General features: G+C 33.0%; 1 protein-coding gene across 1 annotated transcript; it reads left to right on the forward strand.

Moving 5' to 3' along the window:
- Positions 1-7,065: 7,065 nt before the first annotated feature.
- LOC112512206 (protein NSP-INTERACTING KINASE 1-like) lies at positions 7,066-13,520 on the forward strand. The gene is made up of 11 exons (XM_025118071.1): positions 7,066-7,171; positions 7,254-7,386; positions 7,597-7,668; positions 7,756-7,899; positions 8,146-8,217; positions 8,933-8,992; positions 9,921-10,018; positions 10,207-10,353; positions 11,240-11,581; positions 12,551-12,930; positions 13,139-13,520. The coding sequence occupies exons 1-11, from the start codon at positions 7,066-7,068 to the stop codon at positions 13,460-13,462; spliced, it is 1,878 nt and encodes a 625-aa protein (XP_024973839.1). The 3' UTR covers positions 13,463-13,520.
- The last annotated feature ends 3,787 nt before the right edge of the window (positions 13,521-17,307 follow it).

Below are 17,307 nucleotides of genomic sequence, written 5' to 3' on the forward strand. Positions count from 1 at the left end.
TGAGGTTTTAAATAGGAACTGGAAAAAAACTTTTTTTATTGATATGGTTTAAAAAAAATAATTTGAATAATGTTATTTCAATAATAGATTATAGAGTAAACTACAAAATTTGTCTCGGTTGTTTGTCAAAAGTAACACTTTTTGTATTTGCAGTTTTGACATTACAATATATATATATATATATATATGTGTGTGTGTGTGTGTGTGTGTTATTATGCAACCCTTTACATTTGTACAACTCAATCTCAACCGTCCATTTAATTTAATGAATATGAGATTTCATAAAAGTTTTGATATGTTTCCTAATATAAAATATTGATCATAATTAATGAACTCTAGTCATCTTTCATAAATATTCAAATAATAATAAATGAACTTTCATCATATCCATAAAAATTTCAATTGATTGCATTGGTTGTACAAATGGACATAGTTGCATTTGAAATATACCTTATATATAGGAGGCTTAAAATACAAATTATGTCATTCATACAAACCATATAAACCAATCAACAGAGATATTTATAAAAATGATGATGATTTACTTATTATGATCTGAATATTTGTGAAAAATGATTATAGTTCATTAATTATGATCAACGATTAATAAGAATGCAACAAGATATTTATGAAACTAGATATTCATTATAGTAAATGAACGGTTAAAATTGGCCTGTATAATTTGTCTTAACGGCATGATTTATATTTGAAACTCTATTTATACATTACTAGAAGGATACTCGCGTAATGTAGCGAGATACATCTTGATTTTAATATTTCGTTTTTATTATTTATCTCACTCGTAATATGGTAATTATGTGATTTAAAAAAAAAACGATAATGTTTTTATGTTTGAATAAACTATAAATTTGAATACATCATAAAAATTTAACAAAAATATACCGATATTAGTATCAAATTAGATATTTTAAATTTTCTTGTTTTTAATATAACTTTTTAATTCAAAATTTTATTATAACTTAATTTAGGTTTAATAACAAAGTAATTTATATTTGGTCTAATAATATCATTTTTTATAAAGATAATAAGTAATTATTTTTGTTAGAAATTAATAATAACTTAATTATATTTTAGATTTTTTATATTTTAATATGAGATACTTATCTTTTATTTGATTATGTTTATCTACAGTTAGTTACATGAATTCAAATATATTAAGCTTTAATAAGTTATACTTATGCACAATTTATTTATAATCTTAAATTTAAGTAATATGCATCAATAAACAATACCTAATAAGAATTTTTATCAAATACTTTATAATATAATGTATATACTTTCTATTTGAAATATAATACTTACATGTTTTTTCAATTATATATTAACATGTAGATGGGTTTTATTATATGAACTTGTATTCCATACACCTATAAAAATATTAATACATGTGGATAAAAAAACATGTCATATTTTATATTAAAAAATTAAGTTATACAAACATGGAGATATAAAAATATATTAAAAAAAAAATTAAAAATAGCCTAAAGTTTAGAAGCTTAATTTGCTTTTTATTTGAACAAAAAATTGATTACCAGTAATCCCAATCGATTTTACATGGAAACTGTCTCTAAAGACATTAACGTGATGTGACATTTTTTGGCTCACTTAGCAGCTGAGGCTATCACATATTTTGATATGTAAGTCCCAAACTGCTAACAAGCAAACTCTAACATATTTTGATATGTTTTGCAGTTGAAATAATTAATGAGAACTTTCAAAATAATTCATCGGTCTCGCTTAGTTATTTTTCATAGAAAATAGATTAAAAAGAAACAACCATTTTTGTCGATTAACTGTCTTGTGTCCATTTTCGTTCATATAAGATGACATACAAAAAAAGTGCACTTCATATGTTCTTTTATGATTTAAAACCTGAATCAAAGATACAGTAAATAACGATATGAAACCTGTGTGATAAATTGACGATGGTAATCATAACAGATAAAGCGATAAACACGTCAAGAACTCTGACAGTGAATGTTATATGATAAGATCGTAAATACCGATTGCAGTATGCAATTAAAGGGGGTAAAAATGACAATAAACAAACTCTAGGGACCATAAAAGTCAAAAAGATTTTCAAAGGGGGTAAAAGGAAAATTAAGAGAGGAATAATTTGGTGGTATGTTAATGATATGAGAATCATCCGTCACGATCTCTGTGGACTAAAAACAGACTGCCTTTTTGACTGTCAGTCCACGTGGCTGAGTGTGTGGTAATTATCCAATAAATATATATTTTAAAATATATAAATATGCAATAAATCTTGTTTTAATTTTTTATTTAAATTAATAATGGAATTTTTTTTCTTAATTTCATGTGATATTTAATTTTATAATACAACAAGGAGTCTGATATGTGTGTGAGTCAATAGGTGAGTAAATCCACAAGGCGCAAGGAAGTTGATTGACGGGATCCTCCTTGCGGGATGCACCGTCGACCGACCTTGATCTTCTGAGAAGGGTTGAGTGCGAACATGTCTGTCGGGACCCGAAAGATGGTAAACTATGCCTGAGCAGGACGAATGACGAAGTCAGAGGAAACTCTAATGGAGGCCCACAGCGATACTGACGTGCAAATTGTTCGTCAGTTAACTTAGACCTTGTAACCATTGATAATGTAGATGTAAAAATTTTAAGTTACATTATAATTCTGATGACGTAGAAAACCCTTACACCAAAATCAACTGATGTCATGTAGATTAAAACACTGTTTATAAAAATGGGTATGAAATTATAAAAAACCGAATGCTTGTTATATTAATCGGAAAAGAAATTATTAATGACACTAAATAGAAGATAATATTCGTTATATTTCAAGATGGAAAAGCTTCATTTAACTCGGGTTTACGTAGCAGTGAACCTGTTTTTGTGACGAGACCCCTCATAACCTGGCTAGTTTTATAATTATCCCTTTTAACATTACCCATGATTCATTTCACCTTTCAGTTAGTGGTGTTCATGAGTTGGGTCGATTGAGTTGAAGACATTTGAACAACCTAAGCCAATGTTTGTTGTTTGAAAAATCTCAACCCAACCCAATCCAAACCAAAGTGCAAATGTGCACATAACCCATGTGGGTTGGTCGGGTTGATACTTTGGTACATCAAGATGTTCTTCTATGCTTTTTCACTGATTATATGTTGTTCTCTACTCATAATTCATTTTTCATCATAAAATTATTTTGTAGAGCTTATCCATACTCATTCTTAAGTACATCACATTCAACTAGTTTTTCTCAATTTGCATATATATGTTCACATTTTTTTTTATTAACTTGGATATTCAACCCGTTATGTGAGCCGACTAATCCCAAGGCAACTACCTGCTTTGCAGATAGCTCGGAGTCACATCATTTGAACCTCCGTGGCCACAAGGGGATTTTTATTTCTTCTTGGATTTGAACATGAGACCTCCAAGTACTTTTGACCTTTGGAGCCAAGCTCAAACAAATCAAGCACCACCCTTGTGGTTTATATGTTCACATTTACTGAACATATATATGAAAGAACTATATAGAGATGGAGAAGAGATTGAAAATATATGTATATGAAAAGAGTACGTGATGGTGTAATTGTTCAATGTACATACTAATAGGTTTTAACAATCATATTAAATCCAAAAAATAAAAGAATATCAGGTTCAAATGACCGTAACCAAATTCCAACCCAATACATACGGTTTAAAGATTTTAAAACTCGATTAAGCATCAGACTCCTTCGGGTTGAGTTATTTCGCATTAAGTTGGTTTGAGTTAACTGGGTTTTTGAATACCCCTACTTTCAGTAATCTAAACACGTCCCTAAAAGGAAAAATACGAAACAATACGTATAAAAACACGTAATAATCATGATATCTGATTTTGGCATGGAAAGGTTGGAACAAAGGTTACCTTTGAGAACAGGATACAACTATTGAAGCTACAGTACTACTCGTGCAACAAGAGAGTACAACTCACAAAGCATTAAGCTTCAAAGAACACTGTGTGTGTGTGTGTTTCAGTGCGTGTGTGTGTGTTTCTCTGTGTGTGTGTGTGTTTCAGTGTGTGTGTGTGTTAAGTTGTAGTCCCTTCTCCTTTAATTTTGGATGATAGTGCTTTGTTTCTTAGTATCCACCTTCACCTGCCCCCAAGGCATTTACAAGTCATAAATACTTTATTTTTTATTAATAGTTGAATATACTTTTTTAATTAATCATGGGCTATATTATAAAACATTTGACAAAGACTCATAAAAACTATTTTTTATGTATGAAATATTGTTTATTTATGCATATTACTTAAATCAATACTAATTGGATCAACTAATGTGGTGCAGCTTATTAATTACCGTGATAAGTGAAATTCATAGGATAGGGGAGAGATTGAAAGTGATCAATGGTCCATATCCCTTCTTACGTTTTTCACCATAACTCTTATTCTCATACAATCCTCCGTCCTATATATATATATATATACATATACATATATATATATATATGTGTGTGTGTGTGTGTATGTTCAAACAAGAATATTGTCTAAATAAGAAAATAAGAGGATGAATTTTAACCAATCATTTATTTAAATCATGTTTTAAATAAACTTTTTTAAACATAGCTCAACAAGGCATATGTGTCATTTCTTGAATATGAATTATATATTGAAATTCATTTATTTATATAAAGGTATTTAATGTATTTAATCAATGTATTTACTTATAATCTATCACATGTAAATACTAAATCAGAGACACAAACAACCTTTGCCGTGACCTAGATCATGGGCCGAGTCTTCCGCACACCACCTAATCCCCTCACGTGTATTATCACATGTGATAAAAAGTGTTCTCGTGTTTTAGCAAAAGGGAGGCGTTCTCGTTTGAACCTCTACCTATATACGTAGTATTGTATATTTTTAGTAAATAAGAAAACAAGTAGCCCATGTTTTTAAAATATTCCAAAATTCAAACTTACAACTAATTACTACGTACAACTGTTTAAAGCTCTACATTTAAATTTCAAAAAACTAACAGATAAATAAGTTCAAATACAGTATAAACATCGAGTCTTACTAACCAAGGTTTAACCCATCGCCAGTTACTCGTCTCACACATTCACAAAACAAATACGCAACAACCAACACCATACAGATTTTTAACATTAATAATTCAAACGTTATAACGATTTTAAAACCTATAAACATAATAATAATGGATTACAGTTGCAATTCACAATAACAATCGTTCAATCTTTTAAGATAACAAAAAAAAAATAGATCTTTATACAGGGTTGTCTGTTTTCGTGAGACCCGTGAAACCATTTTTTTACATTTAAAACTTCACAGTAAAACACTGTGAAGGTAAAGAAAATCCGAACATTCACTGAAAGTTTCAAGTGTAAAGAAACAGTCTCACGGGTTTCACAAAAATAGACTGGTCTCACATGACAGTATCATTTTACAGCATGCGGGTTAGTATTGGATGGTAAACCCTTTATAAAAAGGGACCATCCTTGCCAAGAGAAGCGTGTTAAAAAAGTAAATTCCATGACTCATCATCATCATCATTCAATAAAGAAAACCCTTCCATTCTACTCATTCATTCAAACAATTTGGTACTTGTTTCTAAACAAAAACACTTCTTCTTTTTTGTTGTTGTAATTCCTTTACGTTATTCGGGTATAACTTTGTTTGTAATTAAACCTGAAGGGCGTAAGATTCTTGTAACGCCCCTCGTGCAGATCCAATAACTGCTAAGATCATGCTTGATAACCATAAACCAGTTTCTTTTTTGAGCTTATTGGAAAAGTCCCGTTTAAAATGGAAATGACTAGGAACGAATTTTCATTCCACCCAGTTTAACCAGAAATAAAATATTGGGCTTCTGGAATCTGGAGGAGTGAACTCATTATATTATATAAAACCAAACAGTTTTTTTTTTTTTTTTGATTAACCTGGATATCCAACCCATTATGCGAGCCGACTAATCATAGGGCAACCACCTGCTTTGCAGATAGCCTGAAGTCACCGCATTTGAATTTCCATGGCCACAAAGGGATTTTTATTCCTCCTTGGATTTGAATTTGAGACCTCCTGGTACTTTTGATCTTTAGAGTCAAGCTCAAACCAATCAGACAAACCCTTATGGTTGTGAGATTGAATTGTTATAATCACCAATCTCAAGGTGTTCTTGGATTCTCCCTTGAATAAATAAATAGCATATGAGAATGTGAGAGTATTTAATGGCCAAACTCAGGGAATGTTTGATTCTTGATTGTCCCTATCTTAAAACACCATGGAATGAAAGAAAATCCATCAAGAAACTACCAAAATTCAACAACACATGTATCTAAACAATCAAAACACATTGGGTGGCCACTGACTCTAAAACCCATTAAAGATTTCCTTTTTTTTTTATGTGGGTGTTTAATATTTTAAATAATTCAAGAAAATGGTGGAATTTTTTGGAGGGTAAGCGTAGATAAGCAGGAGCCTATGTGTACTGACTAATTTTTCGGATGCCCACGAATGATCTGGGAATATCACGTATGAACCTTCGTAATCACAACGGTTTTGCCAGCACCTAGATTCGAACCTAGACATCCCCCAAATCTTGACCGGTTAACCACAAGTTCAAAACAAGAAGAGGTGAATTCTTGTGGGATGATATAATAATCTCCATAACATCCATCTGCTATACTTTTTTATGTGGCAAAATGCTTGATTTAAGCAAGAAAAGGATTAAGGGGAACACCATCAACCCATCATTTCTCTTCCTTCAATAATTTGACCTTTATTTGTTGGTTGCTTTATTTTAGTTTAAAGTTTACTCAAATTGTCAGGCCAAATGACAAAAGTAATATTATTTTCATTTCCCTTTTTTGCCCCTGACCCAGTTGCCAGGCATGCTACTTCTTCTTTATACTACAAAAAACAACCAAAAGGGCTCAGCCTGCTTTTTTCTTGGGTCTTTCAGATCATTGTGCAAATGGGTATCATCAAGTTTCAAAATTTAAAGGTTTAGAAGTTGCATTTTTCTTGAATCATCTTGTAGTTGAGCTCTCTATTGAAATGAGAGTGAAAGGAAAGATGGTTGATTTCTGGTTCTTGATATGGTTCTTGTGGCTTTGGGGTTGTTCTAATGGCTTGCTTTCCCCTAAAGGTGTAAACTTTGAAGGTAAATTTGAATCTTTTTGATGAAATATGGTTCTTAGAAGGTTAAAAATGGAGTTTCTGAATCTGGGTTTTTGTGTTTTCAGTTCAAGCTTTAATGGGTATAAAAGCTTCATTGTTGGATCCTCATGGTGTTCTTGAAAACTGGGATGCTGATTCTGTTGACCCATGTAGTTGGACCATGGTTACTTGCTCTACTGAAAGTCTAGTTATAGGATTGTAAGTCTTTTCTTCATTAAATTCACACACATTGTGTGTATAAGTGTGTGCAACCAGTTGGGTTCAGGGATGCAGCAGAAATGGAGGTTCACCTCTGATGACTCTACATGCCATTCATGAGTCGATACGCGTAAGCTGGCCCGGATACCCGTGGTTACGCAAAAACTGTGTTGTGTGTGTGATCAGATATTTGAATTCTTGAATTCTCAGGGGTACACCTAGTCAGAACTTATCTGGGACACTTTCTTCAAGCATTGGCAATTTAACCAACCTGCAGATTGTGTAAGTTTAGAATCAAATCATTCAAAATCCTGTAAAAATGCCAAATGGGTGTCTGTTAATGGTGTTTAATGAGTGATTTTGATGCAGATTGTTACAAAACAACAACATTTCTGGGCCAATCCCAGAAGAAATTGGTAAATTGAAGCAGCTTCATACACTTGATCTGTCTGATAATCAATTCAGCAGTGAAATCCCCTCTTCTTTAGGTCATTTAACAAGTCTCCAATACATGTAAGCTTGTTTAAGTTACTCCAACTTCAGTGCCGTTTATCAAAAGCTTACCGGATAACATTCTTGGCCATCAAAATGAACTGTTGGTAAACGTCTTTTATCCGGTAAGCACTTACTGGTTGCCAAGTGACACCCAGTAAACGCTTACCCGGTATGTGTTTGATAAACGGTCCTTAAAAGCTGTTTACAATCATGTTCTTATAATCATCTGAATTTGGGTTCTTTCTTGTATCAATTTTGATTCAGGAGGCTTAACAACAACAGTCTTTCTGGACCAATTCCTCAGTGGGTAGCTAACATGACTCAACTTGCCTTTGTGTAAGATTTCTTATAATCTTGATTAACATCACACATACAATCTGATCGAAAAATGAGGTTTTTCCACTCGAGTTGCGGTGCACTGGTTAAACTTAAGGGGGTGCAGTCGAAATCTCATTTTTCCAAGTTAGAATCCAGACGCTGCCAAAGCCCTTCTCGCCTAATAACCCACGGTTACCCATTGGTTCAGTGGTATATGGGTTACAGACTTACAGTATAGCCCGCCCACTGTCCTAGGAGATCAAGGGTTCAGACGGTGTGTGAACGAGGGTATTTGTCGTATATAAATATTATATATTTTCGAAACAACGGGTGGCCCACTCGCGTAGGCTCGTTAGGTAGATCCTCAAGTGATTGTTTGTGAAAAGTGGTCTTCATTAAGTACCATTCATCATGATGAAAACATTGTGGTCATGTAGGGTACAATGGATAAAACATAATGTGTGAAGAGACATCTTGATCAAGTGATGTTGTTGTCGAAATTTTGTTTGTTTAAGTACCGTTGGTTATGGTAAGTTTAAGGTCGTGTGGGGTCCATTCCGTAGACTGTTTTACAGGACGTCAAATATGTTTAAATGTCGATTTTGTTGTTCTGGGATGATTATGTGGGGCCCACAAAATAGAAACAGTTAAGGGATTCAGACACCTGCAGCTTGTAGTTTGTCACATTGATTACAACTACATGAATCTTATGGATTTTTTGTATTCATGGCAGGGACTTATCCTTCAATAACTTAAGTGGCCCAGTTCCAAGATTTCCTTCTAAGACCTTCAGGTAAGCTCTCTGGTACTATAAATCATACAAATCAATCTCAATCGTTTATTTACTTTATATCTGGTTCAATAAATATCTTGATTGTTTCTTAATATAAAGTGTTGATCATGATAAATGAACTCTTATAATCTTCCATAAATATCAAAATCATGATAATTTCTATAGATATCTTAATTTCTTGGTTTGCATGGTTACCAATGGTTGAGTGTGTAAAAGATCTCTTCTCTCTCTCTCTCTCTCTCTCTCTCTCTCTATATATATATATATATAGTCGGGTTCAAACAAAAACATTGACCAAATAAGAAAACACGACAATAGTCAAATCACATGTGATTTTACACTAAATTCGTGTAAAATCACATGTGATTACGCCCGAGTGCTTTCAGTGGAAAATCACATGTGATTTGTTGTTCCCCTGCTCTCTTATTTTGACTTATTCTCGTTTGTCCTCCTTCTATGTATATATAATGCTTGTATGTATATATATATATAGGGGCTTAATCAAATGAGAACTGATTAGTTTGTGGTAACTGTGAGATCCAAGCTCAACCACAAATCAACGGATAAATTAGGAAATTAATAATTATGGTAGTTTGAGTTAAAATTATAATTAGAGGACATTTTACGTATTTTTAAAAAACTCTTCTCTCTCCTCTCTCATCTCTCCGACCTCTAATCTCCGGCCTCCGGTGAACAAAAATCCGGCAGATACCAAGTAATCACAAAGATACACTATGTGATACCCATTGTGATATACAGTGTTACTCAAACTAATAATTTCGTGCTTGAATGGGCCCATATATATACACACACACATATATATATATATATATATGTATATATATATATGTATATATATATGTATATATATATATGTATATATATATATATGTATCTATTTCTCTTAATAGATTTCTCTTAATGGCAGCATTGTGGGGAACCCTTTAATTTGCCAAACAGGATCTGAGCAAGAATGCTATGGAATGACGCTTATGCCCATGTCGATGACTTTAAACACTACTCAAGGTACGATATAAAACTACATCTTAAAAATTAAATAAAAAAATATAAGGGGTATAATTGAAAAAAACCCCTAGACTTTATTGAAATGCTACTTGAAGTAACCTTTTCAAACGGGTTGTTTCAATAAGCTCAAAAAATTAAGATAGCTTATAATCGGCAAATCGATTTCATTCCCTGTGTCGTTTTTGAAGCTCCTAGCACCTTGCCGAGATCAAGAAGTCACAAGATCGCTCTTGCCATAAGTACAAGCCTCGGATGCATCTCTTTGCTCATCTTTGGACTCGCATTGATATGGTGGAGACAAAGACATAACCGAGAACCCTTCTTTGACGTCAAAGGTTCGTAAACCATAGCAATCTGTTCAACTTTCTTGCAATCATCACTACAACAAAATCAACTTTATAGAACGTCAAATATGTCTAAATATTCTAATAGACTGTTTTATAGGACTTAAGTTTATATGACCGAATTATAACTACAATAAAATCAGGTTTATAGGACATCACAAATGACAAATCTCTTGAGTGTCATAATAAATTGTTTTATAGAACCAAACAAATATGTGTCATAACTCTCACGTAAAAGTGTTGCAACAGTTTTTTGAGTAAACTATGTTTTTCCTCCCTGTGTTTTGCTAAAAATTATGATTTTTGTCCTTATGGTTTTGAAATTGCAGTTTTTGTCCCTATGATTTATAATTTCTATTTTCGTTCTTATAATTTATAATTTATTGTTGTTTTGGTTCCTGTTATTTATAATCATTTACTGTTTTGGTCCCTTAAACTTAAAGGTAGGAATTAATCTAGGGACGAAAATCATAATAAATTGTAAACCATGGGGACAAAAATCGAAATTATTAACAAACCACAGGGATGAAAATCGTAATTTACTCTAGTTTTTTTATGACAGTCCTGTTAGCTTTTCTTTTAGTAAGTTTCTTATTTCCAAAAGGTGTCGTATAAAAAATGTAATATGACGCTTTATTTTTAAAATGTCCTAAAAAACTATTTAAGATGTCCAAAAACATCCTATAAACCTATTGATATGAAACATATACATTTGTTTCTATAAACTTAAGTCCTATAAAATAGTCATTGAGGTTTTACGGTGTCCTGTAAACCCGATTCCGTTGTAGTGTATTTAACTTCTTGCGGGTTCTTCACTGCAACAAAATCGGCTTTATAAATATGTCTAAACGTACTCGTCTTGATTACCACATCGCAGATAGGCATCACGAGGAGGTTTCGTTAGGAAATCTAAGAAAGTTCCAATTCAGGGAACTTCAAATCGCGACACACAACTTTAGCAACAAGAACATATTAGGGAAAGGGGGTTTCGGGCATGTCTACAAAGGGCAACTCCAAGACGGAACTTGTGTTGCCGTGAAGCGGCTGAAAGATGGCGGTGCCGCTGGCGGAGAACGGCAATTCCAAACGGAGGTCGAGATGATCAGCCTAGCGGTACATCGGAACCTTCTGAGGTTATACGGGTTTTGTATGACTCAAACCGAGAAGCTCTTGGTCTACCCTTATATGTCAAACGGCAGTGTAGCATCCCGTCTCAAAGGTACCATCTTTTATAACAAAACCGGTTTATTGGACGTCAGATGTGTCTAAATTTCCTAAATTCATATATATATATATGCCTAATCAAATGAGAACTAATTAGTTTGTGGTAACCGTGAGATCTAATCTCAACCACAAATCAATAGATAAATTAAGAAATTTATAATTTTGGTAATTTTGAATTAAAACTTTAATACACGGACATTTTAGGTATTTTAAAACTCTTCTATCTTCTCTCTACTCTCTCCATCCTCCGGCCACCGTCCTCCATCCTCCGGTGATACCACAATGGTATCACGATGCATCATATATGTGCTTTCTGTATCACACTGAGGTTGTTTGTGTGGTCGATCGGAGATGTAGCACAGTGGTATTACAATGCATCTTATATATGCTTGGGTATCACACTGTGTCTTTTGTTTAACAGAGTCAATATTTTTAGGTATCACCGGAGGACGGAGAGAGAAGAGATAAGAGAGGAGAGAAAATACCTAAAATGTTCTTGCATTAAAATTTTAATTCAAAATTACAAAATTATAAATTTCCTAATTTATATATTGATTTGTGGTTGAGATTGGATCTCACGTATACCACAAACTAATCAGTTCTTTCTTGAATGGACCATATATATATAGACTTAGGATCATGTGAGAACAAAGTTTTTTCGTAAGACCTGTAAGACCAATTTTCAACCCTTCGATTAAATATATAATCTAAATATTCATAATCACAAAATTGCCACGAGATTTCTCAATAATCACAAAATTGCCACCGTGCAACTTTAGACCATTAGACCATTAGTTTATAAAGTTGATCAATGAACATAAATTGGTCTTACGAGTCTCACAAAAAACATTTGGTCTCACGTGAACCCAACCATATATATATATATATATATATATATATATATATATATTTATAACCTTCAAAACGTCATATTAACTTATTGTAACACATTTATATACGACAGCGAAACCAGTATTAGATTGGGGCATAAGAAAGAAGATCGCATTAGGGGCAGCAAGAGGATTGCTATACCTTCACGAGCAATGTGACCCCAAAATCATCCATAGAGACGTAAAAGCCGCAAACATATTGCTCGATGATTGTTGCGAGGCCGTCGTCGGTGATTTCGGGTTGGCAAAGCTTCTTGACCATCAAGATTCTCACGTAACCACGGCCGTTCGTGGCACCGTCGGTCATATAGCGCCGGAATATCTCTCCACCGGCCAGTCGTCGGAAAAAACCGACGTTTTCGGGTTCGGAATCCTTCTCCTCGAACTCATCACCGGCCAACGAGCTTTGGAGTTCGGAAAAGCCGCTAACCAAAAAGGAGCCATGCTCGATTGGGTAAGCTTCATATTTCATCATCTCCGGCGACCTAATAGTTCAGAGATGGACAAAATGGCCTGACCCAGGACCGACGGTCCTAGACCGGTTATAAGGAGCAGTCATTGAGAATGGGCCGGGAGTTTTTGATCGGGATCGGTTACCCACCATCGCCGGAAAAATAAAGATTCCGTCTTTCTTATTACTGTGATTTTGTTTTTTTTTTCAGGTGAAAAAGATTCATCAAGAAAAGAAATTGGATATTTTAGTGGATAAAGATTTGAAGGAGAATTACGACCGGATCGAGTTAGAGGAAATCGTGAAAGTGGCATTACTGTGCACCCAATATCTTCCCGGCCACCGGCCAAAGATGTCGGAAGTTGTACGGATGCTGGAAGGCGATGGGCTTGCAGAGAGATGGGAAGCTTCGCAGGGAGTTGAATCTTGTTCCAAGTTCCGTACGCCGGAGTTATCGTCGTCGGAGAGATGTTCCGATCTCACCGATGACTATTCGTTGCTTGGTCAAGCCATAGAACTCTCTGGGCCCAGATAAATTAGCATTTAAATATAATTTTTTTTGGAAGATGGTTTTCATGATTTTATAGGTTTTGTAAAGGTTTTAATTTTGTATTTTGAATTATTAAAAAAATAATATTTTTTTATACGATTAATGCATGAGTTAGGGTTGTTTGATAGTTATTAAATGTTTTGATGTAAAATAATTAAGTAGTCAGAATGATTAAGAAGCTCTCATGATATATTACAATATGAAATATAATTGTTTGGTAATTATTTATGATGAAATTATGATGCTGAATAGTTAAGGAAGACACATGATACAAAATCATTCAGAGAGTTTTAGAACTATTAAGAGCCAGACTTTGTTTTTGTCAAACAAGATTTATCTCTTAACGATTTAGATGTTGTCTCTTAATTGAACTATTAACAGGTAAACAAACAACTCATTAAAGACGACAACATGGTCAAGGATCAGAGAATTACAATGCTTCAATTCTCATCTCTATCGAATAAATATCTCCTGTATTAAATTCTCAAATATTATTTTTATCACCCAATTAAATGAGTATACGTGATCAAATAAAAAATGTGAATAAAAACGGGAAAATTGCATGAAAAGTAACATATTTTAACTTGATTCTTATTTTAGATAACGTACGTTCAAAACTTTCATTTTTGTACCTAAGATGTAAAGTTTTCAACATTTAAGTAACCGGTTGAAGACTAATTTTAGATTAAAAAAGACTGGTTTTAGATTAAAAAAAATCATGTTACAAACCATGTCAACAAATAATATTGAGTTCAATACTACATCATTCGCCACATCAGCATGATAACTGGTTAATGCTTCAACCGGTTACTCAGGTACTTAAATATTTAAAACTTTACATCTTAGATACCAAAATGGAAGTTTTGAAATGACGTTACCCAAAATAAAAATCAAATTAAAGTACGTTACTTTTTTATGCAATTTGCTCAATAAAAATTATATAGATTTAAAATAAATAAAAAAAATATCTCTTAATTTTATTGGTGAAATTATAATAACAAATTATTTATTTCTGTTGGTGTTAATTTTTGGGACGTTTCCCGGTTTTAGAAAATTTTACATTATCTCTCTTTATCTATTTTGAATAATCTGTTGGAGCAAATTTTTTAACGAATATCTTCGTTTTGATAGTGTTGGATATAGTTTGGGGAGAGATCATGACATGTATATTGATAATCGAAGGATAATATAAGAAATATGATGAGTTAAACGAAACCCTGAAAACCGGTTATAAGACCGAAAATCGGGATCGGTTGGGGTTTTTGTTGATCTTCTCTCTCAGTGATTTGATGATAATTCATTTTCACTTATACGTTGTATTTATGTTTATGTATTTTCAGTTCCAGCGATCTTCACTGAGTATGTTCAGTGATCGTTGAAGAACTTGCATTGTAATTCTATCAGAGACATCAATACTTCAAGAAGACAACACTCACACTAAAGAACCTTCAGCAAACGTCAAAGACTGAAACTGAAGATTAGAGACTGACGAGTACATGATCTGAAGCGGTATTCAGTGATTACAAGTCTGTCTACATATGTGTGAAGACTGCTCAAGCTTCAGCGAATGATGATGAGACCTTCAGGTCATTCCAGCATTCACCGATCAAAGGAAGCTTGCTTAGCACGATTGTTGTTGTCTTGTCCTTATGCACACAAAGGACAAAACCCATAGCCTTATGAAAGTTGGTACAGTACGGAGCCGACTAGTCGACTCTATTGTCTAACAACTTTAGGTATGGATGTTTGCTCATGAATAGTGTTTTTTTGTACTATTCACTGTAGCAAAGGACAAGTCTTCCTCTTAAGGCTTGACACGCACTCTAACCCTACTATATTGCATTAAATGTTCATTTAATGCACTRTGTATAAATAGAAGTGTTTCTTCTCCATGCAGAGTGTGTGCAACTCACTCTCTAACCCTAATTCTTACTTCAAACATTTTATAGCTTAAGTAAAAGATCTTCTCTACAACATTTCTTTTATTGTATTTGCTAAGACTTTGTGTGTAACTAAAGATTGTTTAGATAAGTTTTTACTACATTATCTTTCCGCACACAATCTTGTAAAATCTGTATTGATCTTCTTTATCAATATATATTTTAAATTTAAAAATATTGTGTTTGTATTCATCATCCCCTTCTACAAACTGTTTATCTTCTTGTAGACCCTCACGGGACCAACAGTTTTTGGTAGTTTTGTGGGACCGGTTATGGGACCAGCTATGGACCGGCCCGGCCTGAAAATTCAAATAAATTTATAAATAAATATATTTTTAAATAATTTTATAATGTATTTCTATAAGACAATGTAATTTTAATTATTTTAAAACGCATTTTGAAAGTGTATTTGAGTGACTCAATTGTAAATTTTATAATATATTAAAAATATATATCATTGATTTTTTTTTTTTTTAAATCTTATTTTTTAATGCCGGGACCGGGACCAGCGGCCCATAATCGGTTATGAAGTACCTTGACCGGTCTTACCATTTTCGACCAAGACCGGTTATGAGAAAGCTTGGGACCGATTAAGTCGGCCCGGCCCAACCTGGGATCGGTTTTTAACCATCACTAGTCCTCAAGTTTAGGGTAACAAAATTGTAAATTAAACGTTTTGGGCCACTCCTAAACTTCCAAACGGGCTTACCAATTTGGGCCATGGAGGCCCAAAAGTAAGCCCAACAACAAATCTTGCAGCAGCACAACATCAATCCTGAGAAGTTACAAAGGAATTGGTTCAGAATTTTAAACTTTTGAAGCAAAATTAAAGCATAAATTAGTCATACTGTTAAAGGCTTAGACAAGATTCAATAAATGTAAACACAAGAGAATAAAAAGGACTCAAATGTTAAATTGGGGAAATAAAAGACTTAAAAACAGTGTTTTAAGGTTAATAAATGAACACATATCAAATGCACATTCAGATGAGATGCACCAAGATGAAATGCACCAGATCAATCCTCATATCAAACGCGATTCATGAGTGAGTTTGAGATTATAGGTGATCAATGGTCCAAATCTCTTTTTATGCTTCTGACGTTAACTCTTTTTCTTACACAATCCATCTCCTCATGTAATATTTGTTCATTTTCATATTACATTAAAGAAGTAGTAGGAAATAATTATAATTTTTATTTGGGGAAGAAGAAAATTATTTAATTTATAATTTTACACCGTTTAAACATTTCTACATAAAATCAAAATCAAAGGGGTACAAATGCATCTGCGAGTCCCTTTTTACTTGCATCACTACAACAAAAACATGGACCCGGTGCATTACTGCTGGTATGATCGCACCAAAGATGGTGGTGTCTGATTGATTTTAGTTTGGGCTTCAAATGTCAAAAGTGTCTGGAGATCTCATGTTCAAATCTAAGGAAGAATAAAAATCTCGTTGTGGCCATTGAGTATCAAATGCAGTGACTCAGGGCTACCTGCAAAACAAGTGGTCGTCCTGAAATTAGTCGACTTGCATAGCATGTTGGATATCCAGGTTAATAAAAATACAACATGGATCAAAGTTCTTTAATTCAGTTTCTATTTTTTCACTTTTTTATAAATATCTTTTAATGTAAAAAATACCTCAATTAAACATATTATATAATAACATTAATATTTAAATCCTACATGATTTACACATTTTTAAAATGAAAAAAATTTGGCTTGTGGAAATTGTAAAGAACCAAACCTTAAAAAGTCATTCTTAAATTAAGTGGATTTAATGATTAAAGTCATTTAATTATTGAAGTGGAATTTGTACTACTAATCACTCAATTAATACCAATTAATTAATTAAAAAATTCCAAATAAATAAAACATTAAAACATA

This window comes from Cynara cardunculus (assembly GCF_001531365.2).
Source record: "Cynara cardunculus var. scolymus isolate 2C chromosome LG 5, CcrdV1, whole genome shotgun sequence".
In the NCBI taxonomy this organism is placed as follows: domain Eukaryota; kingdom Viridiplantae; phylum Streptophyta; class Magnoliopsida; order Asterales; family Asteraceae; genus Cynara; species Cynara cardunculus.

Coding starts and splice junctions, on each gene's coding strand:
- LOC112512206 (XM_025118071.1), top strand. CDS start 7,066: ATGAGAGTGAAAGGAAAGATGGTTGATTTCTGGTTCTTGATATGGTTC. Junction 7,387..7,596: donor GAAAGTCTAGTTATAGGATT/GTAAGTCTTTTC, acceptor TTGAATTCTCAG/GGGTACACCTAGTCAGAACT. Junction 10,019..10,206: donor GACTTTAAACACTACTCAAG/GTACGATATAAA, acceptor TCGTTTTTGAAG/CTCCTAGCACCTTGCCGAGA.